General features: G+C 34.9%; 2 protein-coding genes across 3 annotated transcripts; one reads left to right on the forward strand and one right to left on the reverse strand.

The window, feature by feature from the left end:
* The first annotated feature begins 12,874 nt into the window (after nucleotides 1-12,874).
* Nucleotides 12,875-13,702, forward strand: LOC139879289 (uncharacterized mitochondrial protein AtMg00810-like). Its single transcript, XM_071865415.1, has 2 exons — nucleotides 12,875-12,978; nucleotides 13,135-13,702. The coding sequence occupies exons 1-2, from the start codon at nucleotides 12,875-12,877 to the stop codon at nucleotides 13,700-13,702; spliced, it is 672 nt and encodes a 223-aa protein (XP_071721516.1).
* Nucleotides 13,703-13,978: 276 nt separating this feature from the next.
* LOC139861286 (uncharacterized) lies at nucleotides 13,979-19,953 on the reverse strand. 2 transcript variants are annotated; one of them, XM_071849669.1, is made up of 3 exons: nucleotides 19,515-19,953; nucleotides 14,917-15,865; nucleotides 13,979-14,789 (listed from the first exon to the last, which is right to left on the reverse strand). In XM_071849669.1, exons 1-2 carry the CDS (start codon nucleotides 19,860-19,862, stop codon nucleotides 14,939-14,941), a joined length of 1,275 nt encoding a protein of 424 aa, XP_071705770.1. In that variant the 5' UTR covers nucleotides 19,863-19,953; the 3' UTR covers nucleotides 13,979-14,789; nucleotides 14,917-14,938. The 2 variants fall into 2 exon arrangements, with proteins under 2 accessions (XP_071705770.1, XP_071705762.1); XM_071849661.1 differs by having other exon boundaries at nucleotides 13,979-14,794.
* Between the last annotated feature and the right edge of the window lie 2,193 nt (nucleotides 19,954-22,146).

Genomic DNA, 22,146 nt, shown 5'->3' on the forward strand with positions numbered 1-22,146 from the left:
CATCTTCAATGCAAACACGACTGCTCCCAATTCTAGATCATGCGTCGTATAATTTCGCTCGTGAATCTTCAATTGTCGGGATGCAAATGCAATTACTTTCTTTCGTTGCATAAGAACACAACCAAAACCTTGTCGCGAAGCGTCACAATATATTTCAAAATCATCGTTCCCTTTTGGTAACGATAAAATAGGCGCCGTAGTTAACTTCTTCTTCAGTAATTGAAATGCGTTATCCTGCTCCGAGGTCCATTCATATTTCTTCCCTTTTTGCGTTAACGCTGTCAACGGCTTAGCTATTCGAGAAAAATCTTGAATAAACCTTCTATAATAACCGGCTAAACCCAAAAATTGGCGTATCTGCATTGGTGTCTTAGGAGTCTCCCATTTTTCAATAGCTTCAGTTTTTGCTGGATCAACCTGAATTCCTTCGCTATTAACAACGTGACCAAGAAATTGCACTTCTTTCAACCAGAAAGCACACTTAGAAAATTTAGCATAAAGTTGTTCTTTTCTCAACAACTCCAGTATCAACCTTAAATGCTCTTCATGCTCTTGCTCACTCTTGGAATAGATAAGAATATCATCAATGAAAACGATAACAAACTTATCTAAATACGGATTACAAACTCGATTCATGAGGTCCATGAATACAGCTGGCGCATTCGTCAATCCAAACGGCATAACCAAAAATTCGTAATGACCATAACGTGTCCGAAAAGCAGTTTTCGGAATGTCCTCTTCTTTAACGCGTAGTTGATGATAGCCCGATCTTAAGTCGATTTTCGAATAAACACATGATCCTTGCAATTGATCAAATAAGTCATCAATTCTCGGTAGTGGATACCGATTCTTGATAGTTAACTTATTTAATTCACGATAATCTATACACATTCGGAAAGATCCGTCTTTCTTCTTGACAAACAAAATTGGAGCTCCCCACGGTGATGTACTTGGTCGTATGAATCCACGGTCCAATAATTCTTTTAACTGACTTTGAAGTTCTTTTAACTCGGACGGTGCAAGTCTATATGGAGCACGAGCCACTGGTGCAGCTCCTGGTACTAAATCTATTTGAAATTCTACCGATCTAAATGGAGGTAATCCCGGCAATTCTTCCGGAAAAACTTCAGGAAAATCTCTTGCCACAGGCACGTCGTTGATGCACTTTTCTTTCTTTTCGATTTTATTAACATGTGCTAAAATAGCGTAACATCCCTTTTCTAAACACTTCTTGGCTTTCAAACAGCTAATGAGTTTTAGCTTTGAATTACCCTTCTCTCCATAAATCATCACCGGTATTTTATCCTTACCAGGAATACGAATTGCCTTCTTAGCACAAACAACTTCCGCTCCTATTTTGGACATCCAGTCCATGCCGACTATTACATCAAAACCTCCCAATTCTACGGGTATTAAGTCGATTTTAAACGTTTCTCCGGCTAAATTTATTTCACAATCACGACAAATTTTATCGGCTTTAATTAGTTTACCATTAGCTAACTCAATCAAGTACTTAGCATCTAAAGGTAATGATGAACAATTCAATTTAGTGTAAAAATTTATACACACGTAGCTTCTATCGGCGCCAGTATCAAATAAAATAGATGCTGATAAGTTATTAATGGTAAACGTACCCGTAACAAGCTCCGGGTCTTCTCGTGCCTCTCTAGCATTAATAACAAACGCTCTTCCACGTGCAGGTCCGCCATTCTGATTCGGGCACTGACTCTTATAGTGACCTTGTTTTCCACAACCAAAACAAGTAATGGTAGCCAAAGCAGTTCTATTTGCGTTGGTGGCAGGAGTCTTGTTGCCATTTGTAACGAGAGCCTTACAATCTTCAGCAAGATGTCCCTGTCTATTGCATTTAGTGCACAACACACTACAGTAACCAAAATGATGTTTGTGACAACGGTTGCATAAAGGACTTTGTCCTTTGTAACCAAAGCCTGAACCGCTACCCGCACCTTTCGTGGTTTCTTGTTTCTTATAAGGTTGTTGTTGGTTACCTCGATCATAACCTCCATTCCACTTTTTCTTGTTCCCCAATACCTTCACCTCAGTATTGAATGCTTTCTTGTCCAAAATGACCTGATCCATTAGCTCGTTCGCCATGGTTATAGCTTCATGAATTGTCTTAGGTTTCGACGCCGTAACATTTGCCTTGACCTTTTTGGGCAAACCAGCTTTGTACATTTCAATCTTCCGTTCTTCGGTTGGAACCAATTCAGGACATAGCAAAACTAATTCCATGAATCGCTGGTTGTAGTTGGTGATTTCAGTACCAACCACCTTCAAACTTCGTAACTCATCTTCTAACTTAATAACCTCATTCCTTGGACAATACTCGGTGATTATCATTGCTTTGAATTCTTCCCATGGAGTATCATAAGCTACATCTCCTCCTACCGCCTTCACATAATTCTTCCACCATGTGAGTGCACTATCTTGTAAAGTGCACGATGCAAACTTGGTCATGTCTTTTTCATCACAACCACTGATTTTAAACACCGTCTCCATCTTTTCTATCCATCGGGTTAAACCGATAGGTCCTTCCGTTCCACTGAATGATGAAGGCTTGCAAGCTTGGAACGTCTTGTAGGAGCATCCTACACGAGGATTTGGATTAACTGCAGCAGCTCTTGCAGCCTCAACCCATAACATTCTGTCGTTCACTCGCTGGTTGATGAGTTCCTCGAGTTCTTGTTCCGTCATTCGATTCAATCGCGCCATTTCCTAATGAAAGAAAATAATTATTCACATGGAATATTATAGATGTAGTGTGTATTTATAGTACATTTATAGCTTGTTAATAATATGAACCAGGTATTATTATAAAAGCCTTTTCTTCTTATTAGCGTTTTATAATTATATCTTGGGTAGTACCTACCCGTTAATGTTCATACTTAATAGCTTAGTACAGAATCAATTACTACAATCTAAATAATACTTAACCATGGAAAATTATTGCATTTCATACTTCAATATTTTACATATGCTTATCTTACATCGAACATTAAGCAAACCACACTATTAATATTATAAAAAACATTATTCGGTTCCATGGTTTGACACAGCAGCGCATCGTTTGATCTATTTTCTAGGACGTTTAGACACAAAGATTTGCTTAACGCTTATCCTAACTGTCTGCCTATATTTTGGCTGTGGGACTGAAGAACTGGATGCCGGGACAGAACGAATAGGAATAGCGGGGATAGGGGTGGTAGTGTTGAGTGGAATTGGTGCCACATCATTCTCATTAAACTCGGGATTTGGATTTTCTAATTCATTAGCCTTTCGTTTCTTTCCTAGTTCGAACTCGTCTTTTGTAATTTCCTGTATTTCTTCCTCGGGTTCACTTTCCTCCTCGGGTTCACTTTCCTCCTCGGGTTCACTTTCCTCCTCGGGTTCACTTTCCTCCTCGGGTTCACTTTCCGATATTTCTATAGTTGGTTCATCCGGAATTTGTGAGTCTTCCCCAAGGATATCATTTTCGTCATCGGACAGGTTAATGACTGGAACGCCATCTGAAGATTCTGATTCGGAGTCGTTGATTGTGATAACAATTTTTGAGCTCGACATCTATCACACAACAACTAACCCATTAGTACTTATATAATATTTACATATAAATTTTAACCAACAGTGATAAGCAATGGTTTTTTTTTTTAAAATCAGACCCGGTCAAAGTCCAGACTTTACTAATGTATCCTAACGACTTCTCGGTTAGACACACTAATGCAAACCTGGTTCGCTAAGACCAACGCTCTGATACCACATGTCATAACCCGTCCTTAACCATAAGAACGTGTTAGATAACGTATGATTTCATTGCGAGGTATTGACCTCTATATGCGACATTTTTAAAAAGGAAAACTGCATATATTATACATTACAAACCAAACCATTATTTTTGTTACAAGCTTTAGACAAAAAAAAGATGATTATCGTTTAACGATAATCTTCGACTTACAAACTTTACAAATGATAATAACAACACGATTTCTAGCATATTTTACAACACACGTCCTCGGATATGCAGTTTTATTTTTGACACAAATATGAGTACGCATGATCCTGCTTAGATTCAACATAATGCAGCGGAAGCTTTAATTATCACCTGAGAATAAACATGTTTAAAAACGTCAACATAAAGTTGGTGAGATATAGGTTTAGTGCGCAGCAATATATATATATAGACCACAAGATTTCGTATATAAACATTTCAATAAAAATATTCTAAGTGGTTGAGCACTCGGTAACCATACTTAACATTTTCACGTCGCATATTCCCTTTAATATGAAATCTTACTACACCGTACCAAGTGTAGTCACAAAACGAAGTACTGTGCAACCGTTGAATACTGGTCGTCCAGTCCGGTTGGGGTTGTCAGGCCCGATAGATCTATCAACAGGATTCGCGTTTACAATACCGCTGTAAATAACAGTTACCAAGCTACAGGGAAGTATGCCAGTGGTACAACTCAACGTAGAATATATTTTTCAGTTACTTGTGTCCATATCGTAAAACATAAAATACATGTATTCTCATCCCGAAATATTTAGAGTTTAAAAGTGGGACTATATACTCACTCTTGTCTTGATGATATATATATTTTGACTCGGTCTTCCGGTTGATATCACGAACCTATCCATATAATATATCAATATGTTTTCATTTTAAAACAAACGTTATATATATATATATACTTGTTATACTTTTAATACTTTCAATATTTCCTTAGTCCGAAGTTAGCTGTCCGAGGTTAGCAATTCAATTTTTAATGGTTCATTTTTAGATGTTTAATATACCCGCAATAAACAAAACCCCCAACGAAATAAATAAAACCCCATCGTATATGTATTGGTCGAGATTAATCTTGACCCATGGTACCGGTGTTGTCAAATGACGTGTTGCGTACATAAAGTACCGGTGTTGTCAAATGACGTGTTGCGTACAATCATGGGATCTTATGATTAATCTTCTCGTGTTGTTTACGGGTGATCCTGAACCATATAAAATTGAATTATAAGTACATATATATAAAATATCATGTTATCTTAGAAATATGTGATTTATATCATTTTTTTCCAATTGATCCCGTAGTTGAAATGATCTAGGATAACCAATTTTGTTTCGGTCATAGTTTCTTCGTTACAAATCCGTTTTCGTTGATTCAAATTGCCATCTTCTTGGATCGAGTTCTTCTTTAAGACTATGAACTGTAAATACCTTGGTTTGTATTCAAAATCATACGGCATAAGTGAAACATTAGTGAAACATATGAAGTTAAACATTTTTGTTACAACAAAATCATTTAATGACCATTTTTCTAAAAATACTTATACTTTGAAAAACCGAGTTTTACCTTGTTAAATTAGCATATACATAAGTTATATTACAGGTCTTGAAGTATTTTAAAAGTTAAGTTAGAAGGATCTATTTAGTTTGCAAACAAGTTTGAAAACACTCAAACTATGTTCTTGTTGTTAAACTTGTATACCACAAAATATGATAGCTATATATATATGAATCGAATAAGGTTATGAACATAGATTCTACCTCAAGTTCCTTGGATGAAGTTGCTGTAAAAGAGAAGTAAGAAGCTAGAATCAAAAGGGTGATAGAAGTGGATGAAAGTTTGGAAGTAAGTTGGTGTTCTTGGAGGGTTTTCTTGAAGTGTTTTTGTATGGTTTTCTTATGGTGTTTTAGTATGGTTTTTGAAGCTAGATCTTTATGGAATTTTGCTGGGTTGTTATGGAGTTTAGAGAGTAAGAAAGAGTGTGTGTTTTTAGTTAAGAGATTGAAGTAAAAATGAATCAAAAATGATGATACATATATACTCCTAAAAATGTGATCTTTAAGGATAACATGACAAAATTTTAGTTTGTATTTTTGTAATTAGTCTTGCAATGATTCAAAAGTAATTACCTTATACATAAGGCATGAATAAGGGCTGGTTAGGTGGTGATTTGATGTGTATATACCAATAGTAAATACGTATAGAAGCTTGGTATGATACGAGTACAAATACTCTAGGTATACGTATAGAAATTTTGTGAAAAATGGAATGAGGATTCAAATATAGCTATCTTTTGTGAATACACTTATATGATTTTATGTATTTAAGTTCTTAAAAGTGATTAAATACATTACTTATACAATATATGTATAAACATTATATGTCTTAAGTATTTATGTCAAATAACGTTACGTATAGTTATCGTTTTGAAAACTTAAGTTAGTAGTTTCAAAATACACATATAACTTGTTGTTATTAATATAAAATGAGGTATTAAAACATTCCTTAATCATGTTAAATATGTATATATACATATATATACACAAACGTATAATTATCATATATTGTATAGTTCGTGATATCATCAGTCAAACTAGACGGTCAAACGTTGTGTAAAACTCTTTTCGGAAATATAAGTCTCGACAATTTGGATTGCTTATCATGTTGGCAAGGTTTAATTTATGTAAATATTAATCTTATAAGTATAGTATGATCGAAAAAGTGCGGGTCGTTACACACACCTCATCAGCCGAGGGATTAGGAAAAGTCGATGGGGGATTGTGATTATTCTGATGGTTATATTGACGAGATGATTGCGCAGGTAGTGGATGAATACGACGACGGCGGCCAACAGTGGCCGGAGTAAAAGGCGAGGTTGGAATATTAAACGTCATCCGAGAGGCCATGACTTGCTATTTTTTGTTGATTTGAATAAAACACAGATCAATTTTTTGTTGATTAGATTCCTTAATTCATTGTAGCTTTAGTGGATCTGATCTTGGAAATGGAGTCGTAATCTAAGCCCGTAACTCCTTCCTGTTCGTTCCTGTTCTTCAAGCCCTCCCTAAAAGTTCCTCGAGATTTTTTTTTTTTTTTTTTTGATCACTAGCTTACTTCAATTCGATACAGTTTATACTACTAAACCATTGATCTGCACTCAAAATTATCTCACCAATATCCAAATTAAAAAAATTACAACAAATGAGGTTAATATTTAAGATCTAAATTCAAATCACACTGATCCGAACTTGCATAAACGAAAAACTATTATGCGAAGTGAATCAAATTAGCAAATAGCAACTGTAAGCACAATACACATCTAATAATAAACCCTACACACATCGATGTTATAGAGATTGATCATATGATATGAAATGTGCACGAATAAGTTAATATTAAACTTAATTTGGATGGATACTTGTATGATGATGAGTACATCTCGAAAGTTAAAGATAAATTAAGGTTTACAGATACTTACAGTTTTAGGTGACGATGGGAGAGAGAGGGGAACGGCTGTCATTTAAGTTTGTTTCTCACAAAGGTTTATTATTATTAATTTGAGTTTCTCAAATTAACAATAACTTAGTTTTGTTTTGCCGTAAGAAAAAGAAACAAGTAGTTGTTTTATTACTTTTCTTCTAAATTATGGGTTATACGGACTAACATCTGATTGGTGTTGCTCGACGTGCTGTGTGGATCAACCATAGAGATATTCATACACTTTGAATATATGTTTCAATCTAGACGTGGACAGTTGTTTCTACCGTTCTTGCATCACTCGCTAAAGGTACATCTAAACTATACTCTATGGATTAATTAATTGACAATTATTAGTGGTGTAATTGGATCTTGTGGAAACCGTTAATCGTGTGAATGTTTAATTGAAAGTTTTATTTATTAAATAATAAACATATTTATTTTATCGGTCCGCTGCATTTTTAAATTTAAAAGTACACACAATTTTCCATCAGTAATATGCTCTAAAGAAAAGAAAAAGTGCAACTTGAGAAGTGAGCTATCATAACACAGTCTATTCGCAAATAACAATACAGATTAATGTATATATTGTGTAAATTAAATCAAATCAAACATTTATACATACCTACAAATTGAGAATATGAGATTCTTTTGATGTGATGGGTGTAGGATTAAGCTTTCACCAAAACTTAATTAATAGAGTAAATGTATGCGTTTGTGTTGCTGCTTTTATGAAAGAAAAAATATGAAGAAAGAATGCAACCAAAAGCTTGCATTTATTCAACAAATAGAGGGCTATAAATAGCCTTACACACCACCTACTAACCACTGTACGTGGGAATATGAAAGCAACAACTAATACTAAAAAAGTGGTACAAGCATGACCCACTCTTTGCACTCCTCAACTCACCTAAAGAACCATTCAATAGCAATACCAATTCTAGTTACGAATTTAAAGACAAACATCTATTTAGAACTAACACCTATAGATCAATACTAACTGATTATTAATCTACTCTTAACATAAATTATTAAACCAAAACTTAACTTAAAATATTAAACCAAACTTGTGACCATAACATAACCGATTACTCCAACAATCACCCCAGTAATCGGTTTGTCATAACTCCACTCACAACAACGCCGGTTCGTCTTCCTCGCTCCAGTTCAAATTGAGCTCTTCTTTTTTCTCCCACCTTGGACATTCTGATATGTAATGACCAAGCTCGTTACACTTATAGCACTTTATGTGACTTTCGTCCCGTTGTACTCGACTGTCTCCGCGACCTCTCCCGGACCCCCGACCTCCACCTCGGTCACGCCCAAAGTCTTCACGCCTCGAGTTTCCACAACCACAATGCTCACATTTGTGATCCTTACCTTTTGCTTTTTCATCCGACCTTGCAAACAAAAGCTGATTTTGCTCGGTTTGGATCTCCTCAACTTTGATCATTTCTTCATAAGCTTTAAGTCAACCCACCACATCATCATAACCTATCGTCTTCAAGTCAACAACCTGCTCTATAGAAGCCACCATGAGAGTAAAACGTTTAGATAACCCGTTAAGAAATTTCTTCACCAACTTTGTTTCTTCAATAACCGAACCAAGTGAGGCGGCTCGAGAAGCATACTCGGACAACGTGTTAGCAAAATCATCAACAACTTCTTGGTCCTTCATCTTGAGATTTTCAAACTCTCCCATTAAAGTTTGAAGTCTTGCCTCTCGAATTCGATCCGCACCCAAATGACGGGTTTTAAGAACACCCCAAATTTCCTTCGCGGTCATGAGATTCCCTATTTGCATAATCTGCTCTTCTGGTATACCTTGATACAAGAGAGCCATTGCAATGTTGTTCTTCTTGGCATCTAGATTTGTTTCCGGTTCTATCATCTCCCACACTCCATTCCCACACTCCATGAACATTGAAAATAACCCGCATCCTCATTGCCCATACCGTATAATTTGTAGATGACAACATAGGCACTTGAAGAGATATGGTGCTGTTATCTTTAACGATGGCCAAAGCTTGATCTTTAGTGTTCACCATTCTTCAAAATTTCTGCACTACCAAGGTTTGATAATCAAATAAACGCTGCTGAAAGTATCACCCGCAAACGCATTTTGCTACCTTTCTCCCGCTGTTTATGCACTTTGATTAACACCTTCTCTGGTTGCTGAAAGTCCCACTGTTCTTGGATCAAAACTGGTTAACAAGCCCACTGATTTAGGCCTTAATCTTGACTTGTCTTTGCTACCTTTTTGATCTCCTAGAACATGATCTTTGATCCGCTCTGATACCAAATGTAGGATTAAGCTTTCACCAAAACTTAATTAATAGAGTAAATGTATGCGTTTGTGTTACTGCTTTTATGAAAGAAAAAATATGAAGAAAGAATGGAACCAAAAGCTTGCATTTATTCAACAAATAGAGGGCTATAAATAGCCTTACACACCACCTACTAACCACTGTACGTGGGAATATGAAAGCAACAACTAATACTAAAAAAGTGGTACAAGTATGACCCGCTCTTTGCACTCCTCAACTCACCTAAAGAACCGTTCAATAGCAATACCAATTCTAGTTACGAATTTAAAGACAAACATCTATTTAGAACTAGCACCTATAGATCAATACTAACTGATTATTAATCTACTCTTAACATAAATTATTAAACCAAAACTTAACTTAAAATATTAAACCAAACTTGTGACCATAACATAACCGATTACTCCAACAATGGGTTATGTTACTTGAATGTGAGAGTAAAAAAAATTAATAAAATCATTTCGAGTAACATTGATGTTGGGTTATGTTACTTGAATGTGAAAGTTAAGGGGGGGGGGAAAAAAAAATCATAACAATTGACGCTAAAATTTCATCTGCAAAATGCATTACTTATACTCGGGGGAATTCAAATCTCAAATGAGTTGAACCTACTAAGTTTAGGAGAGAGATAATAGAATTTCCGTGTCACAAACTGAGTTTGCGTGTCATTATACATGATACATATTGAGTCTACATGACAATCTGCGTGATACATACTGGTCTCTTTGGGTTAAGATCTTAGACCATTGCCTATAGCTCGTGAAAGAGCTATGTTAAAGCCCCATTTGATGTGCCACCCACTTGTGTTCTGTTTGACTATGTGTGTTAACCAATTTGCAAATGGCTTCCTGTGGTTAGATTTTTGATTATACAGACCATGTCGGTCTTTTATGTTCTTTGGGTCTTATTCATGATGCCATTCCTTTGTAATGTCTCAAATCATTGTTTTGATGATTTGCGTTTTAATTTAATTCCTTGTTTTCTGCCAAAAAAAAAAAAAAAAAAAAAAAAAAAAAAAAAACATCCATAGAGAGCAAATTGTTAATGGGCCCGTTTGTTACTACTGCAAAGGAAGTCTCACGAATTGAGGTGGGACCAAATGCCTTTTTATCTTGTACATTATGTTTAATTAGTTGTACATTTATACTTAAGGGTATAATTGTTGATAATATTTTAGTGTATGATAGTGAGTGATTAGTTAAAAGAATGTTAAAAGTTTTTGTGGTGATGTGACGCGGATGTGGAGGAGAGAAGTTCTGTTAAAGAATAGAATAACAGGGAGTGGCCTTAAAAGCCATTCATGAAGCTAGGATTGGATGCTCGTGGATATAAAACGAGTGGATTAAGAAGCTCTTGAAAACCGGTCTAACAGGTTTTTTCGGATTGACTCAATAACTGAGCTACATTCGGTGAACCTACAAGATAGATCGCGTAAACCGACCTAGGATTTAGAGGTCGATGGCTGGAATAAGGGTTTTTTTAGACAATTATTTTCTTTCGTCTTATTCATCTAGTACCTGATTGAACAGATCAATCCCAAAGAAGGTTAATATTTCTGTGTGCCGCTTACTAAGACATCGCCTTCTCTTTAGATGAAACTAGTTCGGACCGGCCCGCGCGTTGCGGCGGGGGCTTTCGGCCTGCGTATTCATATTTAATGTAGCGTTGTGTATTTACAGATGGAAAAACGGGCCGTGTGTTAAGCGCCGTTGTAGGTGTCGTCGTCTTCAGTATTTTTTTAAAAAAAGTATCCGTTTCGAACGTAGTTAGTTTCGTTTTGTTGATAAAATTATTTCGAGTCTAACGGTGCTGTCGGAAAAATTTAACTCGCGTCGAGGAGGAAGATACGGGCTGTCGTTGTGTTTAGCGTTTTTTAAAGAGTGCCCGTTTTGAACGTGGTTAGTTTCATTTTGTTCATAAAATTATTTCGAGTCTGACGCTGCCGTCGGAAAAATTTAACTCGTGCCGAGCGGGAAGATACGGGTTGTCGTTGTGTTTAGCGTTTTTTTTTAGAAGTGTCCGTTTCGCGTATAGTTAGTCCCGTTGGGTTCGGAAGATTTTTTCGAGTTGAACGGTGGTCTCTGAAAAATTTAACTCGCACTCAGCGAGAAGATAATGCCCGTTATAAATTCGGGTGAAATTAGTTTCATATATTTTAATTAAATTATATATTTATACTTTTTACCCCTAAAACTACAACAGTTAATAATATATCAACCTATTAAGCTTATTATTATTCCCTCGACTATTTTATTCAATACTGATATCGATCAGTAACATTTATGAAACATAACTATAATAGGCAAATCAAGTGCGAGATGAAATATATCAACCCACATATTGCAACACGTAACATGTCTAGAATAACTTAACAAAACTGATGACATTTTCTACTCTAAAGTCTTAACCCATTCAAAAATATCAAGTTACTACCCTTAAATTATATTATATTATATTATACCTACATATTAAAAGGCATGGCCGACATCGTCGTTTCAATTACATCGGATTGTCGTTTTGAGTTTGTTTTCACACTACAAACGGTCCCTCCATTTCGGCTTAATTTACACAATGGCCTCTCAAGTTTCCACTTTTTCAGGGATATAAAGCGTAAATATATAATTTTATTAAATTAAAAGAAAACAATTCCACCCAAATTTTTAACGGGCCCTATCTTCTCGCTCGATCCGAGTTAAATTTTTCCGAGACCACCGTTCAACTCAGTTTTCACTTTTTCAGGGGTAGAAAGCGTAAATATATAATTTTATTAAATTAAAAGAAAACAATTCCACCCAAATTTTTAACGGGCCCTATCTTCTCGCTCGGTCCGAGTTAAATTTTTCCGAGACCACCGTTCAACTCGAAAAAATCAGACGGACCCAACGGGACTAACTATACGCGAAACGGACATCGTTAAAAAAAACTAAATAACGGGCACTATAGTCTCGCTCGGTGGGAGTTAAATTTTTTCGAGACCACCGTTCAACTCGAAATAATTTTACGAACACAACGCGACTAACTATACGCGAAACGGACATCGTTAAAAAAACTAAATATTTCGGGCTATATTTTATACATACACGTCTAACAAACAACCCAACCAACTAGATATATTAGGTATCAAACAACGTATATCCACATTCGACCGCGCGTTGAATACAACCGCAGCAACGCGTGGTCGAATTTTTTTCTAGTTACTTCCAAAAGTAATACAGAAGATTACTTTTTGCACCCTATATAAAGGAGTTGGAAGTCAAGGGGTCCAAAATGAAAATATTTCATAGTATTTGTGGTGTATTTATGTTAGGGGACTCTTTTGTATTTAACAGAAGTATAGGGGCTCGTTTGTTAGTTAGTTGTCTTGTTCGTTAGTCAGTTAGGTTATATGTAACTAACTGTACAGTACTCGTTAATTCAATTGAATGAGAATATCACATTTAAAAAAGTCTCTCTATGGTCTAAAGTAGGCTCCAAGACAATGGTTTGCCAAGTTGTCTAGTGCTTTAATGACTTTTGGGTTTACTCAGTCCAAAGCTGATTATTCTCTTTTCACTAAAAAAAGATAATGATCAATTTACTGCTATATTGGTTTATGTTGATGATCTTTTGATAACTGGTAGCAGCTTGACCCATATTAATCAGCTAAAGGATCAATTAAAGTCTCATTTTCATATGAAGGATTTGGGTTCCTTGAGCTATTTTCTTGGATTGGAAGTCTCCAAATCTGCGCAGGGTATCTTCATTTCTCAGAGAAAATACACTTTGGATTTGTTAAAGGAGGCTGGAGTGATTAATCACAAACCCTATAAAACTCCTTTGGATTTGAATTCAAAATTAACTGCAGATGTTGGTACACCTTTGCCTGATCCAAAAGTTTATAGAAGGTTTATTGGTAAGCTTATTTACCTAACCATTACCAGACCTGACATATGTTATAGTGTTCAGTTGCTTAGTCAGTTTATGCAAACTCCAACTTCTGTTCATCTACAAGCAGTAAAACATCTTCTTCGTTATCTCTTGTTATCTCCTTCTCAAGGAATTTTGATAGCATCTAATTTTGCTGTTCAATTGAAAGCATTTTGTGATTCTGATTGAGCAAGCTGCCCAATGACACGTAGATCTACTACGGGCTATTGTATTATGCTGGGTGATTCACCAATTTCATGGAAATCTAAAAAACAGGGAGTTGTATCTCGTTCTTCTGCGGAAGCAGAATACAGGTCAATGGCATTGACTTGTTGTGAAATTACTTGGCTTGTCACCTTATTAAAAGACTTAGGTCTCAAAGATTTGGGTCTAGTTGAATTGTATTGTGATAATCAAGCTGCCATACATATAGCTGCTAACCCTGTTTTTCACGCAAGAACGAAACACATTGAGGTCGATTGCCATTATGTTCGAGATCAAATTAAAGAAGGGCATGTAACAACTAAATATGTTCCTACTCAATCTCAACTTGCAGATGTCTTTACCAAAGTTATTCCTTCTGAACAACATCATCGTCTTCTTCACAAGTTGGGAGTTGCTACGTCATCACACTCTCAACTTGAGGGGGAGTATAAAGGAGTTGGAAGTCAAGGGGTCCAAAATGAAAATGTTTCATAGTATTTGTGGTGTATTTATGTTAGGGGACTCTTTTGTATTTAACAAAAGTATAGGGGCTCGTTTGTTAGTTAGTTGTCTTCTTCGTTAGTCAGTTAGGTTATATGTAACTAACTGTACAGTACTCGTTAATTCAATTGAAAGAGAATATCACATTTTTCTCCCAAATTGATCTGTGCTTCTTCAGTTAACACCGTTGTACGCTCTGATACCATGAAATTAAGTGACAACGGTGATAACTGAAAAAGAAGCACAGATCAATTTGGGAGAAAATGTGATATTCTCATTCAATTGAATTAACGAGTACTGGACAGTTAGTTACATATAACCTAACTGACTAACGAACAGGACAACTAACTAACAAACGAGCCCCTATACTTCTGTTAAATACAAAAGAGTCCCTAACATAAATACACCATAAATACTATGAAATATTTTCATTTTGGACCCCTTGACTTCCAACTCCTTTATAAACATAAAAGCATAACCTCCTAATATATATAAATTAACTGTTTAATTCAAGGCAAATGAATAGTCTTCACAGCATGACTACAATTCCTTATCAACACTAAGAGTCCATCTTTTCTACACGAAAAAGAAAACAAAAAACATTCATCATAAAGAACTCTAAATTACAGTGTTGTGTTCAGCCTGGTAAAGACATGGAATTAAAACAGAAACTGTAAAGAGGAGATGACTAGGTCTACCTGAAACTTTCATAGCATTGGATTATTGAACTGTGGTTGATACTTGTTCAGTTTGAGGTTCAGGAGCAACATTTCGGGTTACAAATTCAAGAGGAGCATCAGCGAGTTGTTGGTTAGGGTTCTGGGATCCATGGGGTGGTATATAAGCTTCTGGAGGTGCATGATAAGAGCTTGGTGCACCATCATAGACTGGCTGATGAACTAATGTCTGTAAAAGAGGGTTAGGAGGGTAAAGTGCTTGAACCGCTGTGGGACCATACATTGCTTGATGGCCTTCAAACCTTTTGAGCTTAGCCATATGTTTCTTACCACCAACATGGCGGTTAAATACTTCCTGTGTATCACACTTCACATTGCACAAATCACACATCAATGGGATCACTATTTTTGGCTTTCGTGGGGCCTTAGGTTTTAAACGTTTAGCCCCACGAGCACCACCACGAGCACCACCTTTCATTTTCCGTTTCATCCGTGGTTTCGTTTCTTGGTTTTGGTTTTGGTTTTGGTTTTCGTTTTTGTCTGTCTCTGGTTTGTTATCAATAGCACCAAGTATGGCTTGCTTGTCTGGTTCATTTTTACCGATATCAGAACTAGGTTTTTCCTCTATTACTTTATCAACTACAGGTTGGTACACTGTTTTCATGGCTTCTAATTTTTGGAGATTTTTCTGGTGTTTTTTTCCATTATTGTGCTGCTGGAGAATTTCCATGCTGGTACAATCAACCCTGCACAATTCACACCATGCGATCCGGGGAGGTTGTTGCGCGTTGGCCTGTGCTGAAGATTCGGGATGAGAAGATGATGCAACAAATGGTGGGGCCCGTCTTCCGCCCCTACCCGATCCACGACCACGTCCTCTGCCTCGAAATGTTGGGCCTGAGCGGCTAGTATTTGGTGGCCGGGAACTTGTATTTCCACGACCACCACCTCTGTAGGGAGAGTGACCACCCTGCAAAACAGTCGGGATTTGAGATGAAAGTGATAAATAAGCGTAATTTAATTTTAATTAGACGTAAAAATAAAATGGACTGAAATCTTTACAGGTTCAGTCAAAGTTGATTTAATTTAGTTATATCTTCTTTACAGAACGAAGGAATCGATTCTGATAAGTTACTAAACATTGCTACATAATCTCATGGGATTTCGTATAGGAAAGCTAACCTATGAATCTTCAAGTAACTATATGACAAGGATCAAAATAATAAACATCTAAACATAATACTCCGTACTATATTTAGTATGATATAAATACAATTTTTTTTTTTTTTTTTTGAACGGCAAGATTGCATCAGTCCGGACCGAAGCCTAGTCATCATTTGCGCGCACACACACACACACGTTCGGGCAGGAAACCCGAACCACGATCACAGGGATCCGAACCCTTAAACCATCCCGAGGGGCAGGCGGGCCGGACCTTAGTCCCGGATCGGGTCGGTAAAACCTTCCCTTTGGGCTGACCTCAATGGAGCCTATTTCAGTCCATGTTTAATTTGGTCATTCAGAAGCCAGGTTCGAATTTGGCCAAAAGGCAAGAACCCACTTTACAAATGGGGTGAGTTAGTTGAAAGTAAAGTTTACACAATGCATTATAGCAAATAATGCAGATGTAATCATCATCACTGTTATCATATACACAAAAACTGAGCACTACGAGCTTTCACTGAGCACTCAAGTTGTAATTGTTTTGAGAATAAAGAAATAGTAAAAATAAAAAAACAGAATACTCGACCGCTACATTTCTTCCTCTTAAAAACTATAACTTGACCTATCAAGTAATTTTATTACCTGAGAGGATCCTAATCCTCTACACACACCAGATGTATTCATGATTGTTATCAATTAGAATGGCTGTAACAAGTTTTACTTTCAGAAATTACATCACATGATAAACATATGAACACTTAAGCGGCCCTAACATACTGAACGCGGGTTTATCTAAACTACAAAATGCCCACACAATGCATGGGTACATATTCAGTTACTCATATAGTCTCATTATTTATATAATAAAGGTATATTACAGTTTCGAGTGCAGTATTTTTTACTCAGATGTACACGGCCTATAGGTGATCTTGTGAGGATATCACAATGCCAATACGTGATCTTGTGATGGTTATAGAAAAGTAAATATTATAAGACAAATATTTTCCGCTTATTTCTCCAAGCAGATAGTCTTTTTAATATGCAATGAAACAAGATATAATCTGACGGCACAATGTGGTTGGTTTCATTTTCAAAGGTGGGCTATTACGGAGTAAATTACATCGCATGTAATATATAAAAGTAATTTATGAAAAATAAAGTAGGGCAAAAATTGTGTGTTTATTTATGGACATATATGGTAATAACTGAAGTTAAGAAACATAGTTTTCCTATTTCGTTAAAAAGGGGTATTCGTGTCAGTTCGGCTATTTAAATATGCAAGTATATGAAGAAAAGGGTAAAACAATTTATAAGGGTGTATGATCTACGATATGATATATGATCTTAAGGCCAACAATAATTTGTGTGTTTACAGAGATTGCACAAAATGGATAGGTCTATATGGTGAGGAACTACCTACACAAATCTATTACCTAAAGTACAATACAATTTTTACAAAACCAAGCTAATCAGGCAGAAACTGATGCTTATAAGAACGTGCCATTGCCTATTCTTTGATACTAATCAAGCAGAAATGAATAGCTACTTAGCTCTCTTGACTAACCATTTCGCTAATTTCAGTATCAAGAAAATACATGGTCAGATAAATGAAAACTAGAGGTGGTCATATGAGTGGGCCGGTCAGGTTGAACCAGGTCAAGTTGGGTTGTCCGTTACAAATTTGTCCTTATTAAATTTTTATACTAATAACGAAATTGATTACGGATAATTAAAAAAAATGGAACGTGGTTGTTAAAAAACAAAGAAATTTTTTTACAATTATAAAAGGTAATGTACCAGACTTTAGACTATCAGCAGCATTCAACCCATTTGACCTGTTCACCTTTCAAAAAAAAATTGATTTGACCACTTCAAGGTAAACCACAACCCACAACGTCCCATTTTTAAGTAAATGGGTCAATATTTCCACCTCTAAGGAAAACATCACATAGGTTTTGAGAATCACATAGGACCAACATGAGTAGTGCTTTCAATTGTAAAGGAAAATTGAAAACACATCTCAAATGCATCCTGATGTGTTGTCCCATCAGTCCGATTCTCACGCGTTCTGCCAACCTACTTGATGTTTTGGAGCGACTTCTTCTCGTTAATATCATAAATGTTACCTTTATTTCTCTTTCGCACACATTCACTCCATTGTAAGAGACTAAAAGAGAAAGAACCAACTTTTGTTCGACATCCTCAATGCATCATTTGTGTCAGGCTCATTGAGCAGGAACTTAAGGCTTGCTCTCCACATATAACTCGCTAATAAAAACCTGAACAGTTACACATGTCCATACAGAGCATATAAATCACATTTAGTTGTTTTTATTAATCTCTTAAACCATCATAACAAGCAACAAGTCTTGTTGGCTGAAATCCAAAAACCTGGAAATATAACTTTTACTGCTATCTAGATAGCCGAAAAGCTACCGCGCCGAAAAGAATCCAAATGATTGGATAGATTACTTGAATATGATAAATGGCACTATATGTGTGAACACGTGATTAGTGCCCAGATCAAATGATGATTTTATGTCCCAAAAAGTAACTCACTTCAACCACATCCACTCGAAGCTAGGAAACGTGAGCAAAAAAGTTTAAATAAATCAAATATAGGAAATACCAATATATGAGTTGGTGTCCTTATCAAGTGCTACATGGGTCTGATACCAGCCAAATACACATCTGTTATGTCAAAAATTTAACATTTTTTAGATGAAGAACAGTTGTGGCTCTTATGAGATTGAAGGAGTTGATTGACTATAAAACAAATTTTATTGCCACGAGTGAACAATAGTGACTAGTAGCCATTAACGCCCACAGCACCTTTGTTTTAGCTTGGTTCATCGACATAATGGTGATCACAACACATACAAAAGTACAAAACAATGAGAATGTAGATCTTGTTAAAGTGTCCGTACCGAATCACATATCTAATGGTTTACTATGGATTTATGTAATCCCATCCTTTTGTTTTGATAATTACTTTTCCAATATTTTTAAGAATTAATACATGTATGCACTGTACACTTAAAAGCATAAAAGAGCAGCCTTGCAGACCTAATATATATTCGTGAGAAAGATACACACAATGCAAATAGCAAAACAAACGCATCTACAAATGACTTTCATAAAACGGAATGAATGCCTTCGATAACCAATCACTTCATATCAGCCTAAAGTAATAACACACCATATTCAATGTAGATTTTCAGTATTATATTCTAAACGCACCGATATGTTCTATAGCTAGGATTAATAATGAAAAGCAGAGTCTATACGAATGTAGTTAACTGTAATATAACTATCAATAAACATATGAATTATCCCCCACAAAAATGGCAACACCTAACATAATCAAAATCTCAACAATCATATTAATATTAATATTAGTATTAATCATACATCATACATAATAACAAAAAATAATCATTATTTCTCAAACATACCGGCGATTGAAAATGGCCCTGACCGTAATGCATCATAGCTGGATTAATCCCTAAATATCCGGCATTCACAGAATCAATATTCGGATCCTGCACAAACCCTAACCCTAATGATCCAGAACCGGATCCTACATTAGGTTGTTGTTGATGATGATACAAATTTGAATAATAATTATGATAGGAAGAAGCATCATATTGAAGTGATTGTTGTTGTAGTGATGGATCGTTGTAACTACAATTGTAATTATAGGATTGAGCGTAAGGCGGTGGTGGTTGTACGGCAGTTGCAGCTGTAGCATAATCTTGTTGTTGATGATGATACTGAGTATCGGGAAGTTTCGATGTATCCATTAGATTCAGAAATTGAAGTTTTGGGTTTTTGAATCAATGGTTAAAATTTTGAAGAAATGAACAACGATAGTTCAGTTTTCCAGGGTTTGTATGATTTCATCGCATGAAAGAACACACGACGTATATTATTCGTTTAATCAATTAATAATAAATAAAATGACATGGGTAAAAATCTTGTGAAATGACACTTTAATCCAAATGCGACACTAATTCCACAAGGGGTAGTTAGGGATGGCAATACATCGGATCACGCCGTATCCATATCCATATATATATATCCTTTTAATTTTTGTCCATCTATATCCATATCCATATCCATTTAGTTTCACGTCATCCATCTATATCCATATCCAGTGAATATAGCGGGTTAAAGGATATCCAATAGATATTTAAAAATGTTATAATATTTTTTAATATGCGATTAAAATAAAAACTTAGTATAGCAAAAATAATTATAACATGATATAATTAAAATTTATCCATAAGAATGTATAATCTTTGTCGAATATGTAAGTCAAATCTACTATATAACATATAAAACATACATTATGAAAAAATAAATACAAAATTTGTAAGTTTATTTTGTTTGATATACGTATTTTATTGTAATATATTATAGTTATTTCATTATAGATTTTAAAGCATAATGTAAATCTAACGGTAAATGAACTTGTAATAGTAAATGTGTAAACATATATCTATATTTATGTACTTGTATATGTATTTCGGGTGGTAATTGATATATCCATGGCTGAAAATTTTCATCCATGTCCATATCCATATCCATTTAGTTTCATCCATATCCGTATCCATATCCATTTAAGTTCATCCATATCCATTACGAAGCGGGTGGATCGGGTGGATATCCACCGGATCGTGTGACCATTGCCATCCCTAGGGTTAGTGGGCAATTTTGTGTTTTAGTATATTTAGATAATTAAGATTAAACAATAAATTAAAAATGAACGTCCCCTTTATTTTTTTACGTTTTGTGAGTTATATTTAAGATTTTTCTAAGGTATCATTTGTTTTTCAGTCTACAGATCTTATTATGTCTTATGTATCTGCGTTCGCATACGTTTTTATTGCAGACTGTTTATTTTTCTGAAGACATAAGATAAAATACTGTCTTATTTTGTCTGCAGCATCGCAGACTTAGAAATGTGTTTCTAACTGCTGCAGACATGATTAAGTTATTTTGCAGACATAAACAAACAGTCAATATTCAGCATAAATTTAGTTGGAATGCAAAAGGTTTATACACCGTATTTGTTAATAATCGTCATAGAATAATTAACATTATTAATTATTAATTATTAATTTTATATTTCATTGTAATGACAGTTTTAAAAGATATCGTTATAAAAACTATTATGTATATATTTATATTTATATTTTTCATTTACATTTACATTTATATTTTATTTTTATATTGTTTGTAATGTAATGTAATGTAATTGCAATTTGTAATTCGTTCATTACTTTGAGTTTTTTTATGAACACTAATTTTATTAAGATAACATTTTTGTGTGCACAAGGATAGATATAAAAACTCAAAATTTATCGGGAGAGTGTTCTTTACCTCTTCATATCTCAAAAACACGACATTGAATATTACAAAAAAGATTGTTTTAATACCTGTTGGTTGTTAGAGTATTATCGTTGTTGTATTTGTTGTTTAATTATCTAATTTATTTTATTTGTTTATAATGGTACTAAAATACTATACTTGTTCATCCCGTATATAATTTAATATATATACAATTAGTATCAAACTAGTGAAGTGACCCGTGGAACCACATGTTTGTTTAAACGAAACCATGTTTTAGGTATTAAGTGAACGTAAATGCTAAAGTTATTTAGTTTAATGACCAGTGGAACCACATAGTCCGACTAGAAAACTTGTCAGCTAAACATTTCATCAAACACCTAAAATGTATATTAAACAATTCACATCCAATCATAATAGATAATATTGGTTGTCATTTTATTTTATAAATGTAAATTAAAAATATAAATATAAAATTGGTTTCCTTCTGCCTAACTTTTATACCTTACCGTACTCAATTCAAAATAATTAATTACAATAATTTAAAATTATTTAATTTTAATAATTAGAATAATTATTAATAAGATTTAATAATAATAATAATTAATTAATAAGATAAGATTTAGTTTTAATTCAAAATTATTTAGATTAATGACATCATCCACAATGCTTAGATTTTTTTCTTTTTCTTTTTTATTTTTTTTTAACAAAGAATTTAGCCTAATAATGACATCA

Source organism: Rutidosis leptorrhynchoides, chromosome 1 (genome assembly GCF_046630445.1).
Source record: "Rutidosis leptorrhynchoides isolate AG116_Rl617_1_P2 chromosome 1, CSIRO_AGI_Rlap_v1, whole genome shotgun sequence".
Classification (NCBI taxonomy): Eukaryota; Viridiplantae; Streptophyta; class Magnoliopsida; order Asterales; family Asteraceae; genus Rutidosis; species Rutidosis leptorrhynchoides.

Excerpts from the sequence above, each read along its gene's own strand:
- LOC139861286 (XM_071849669.1), bottom strand. The coding sequence starts at position 19,862 with ATGGATACATCGAAACTTCCCGATACTCAGTATCATCATCAACAACAA. Across the intron at positions 15,866-19,514 it reads AGGGCCATTTTCAATCGCCG|GGTGGTCACTCTCCCTACAG; the intron begins GTATGTTTGAGA and ends ACTGTTTTGCAG.
- LOC139879289 (XM_071865415.1), top strand. The coding sequence starts at position 12,875 with ATGAAAATATTTCATAGTATTTGTGGTGTATTTATGTTAGGGGACTCT. Across the intron at positions 12,979-13,134 it reads GTTAGTTGTCTTGTTCGTTA|TCCAAAGCTGATTATTCTCT; the intron begins GTCAGTTAGGTT and ends GGGTTTACTCAG.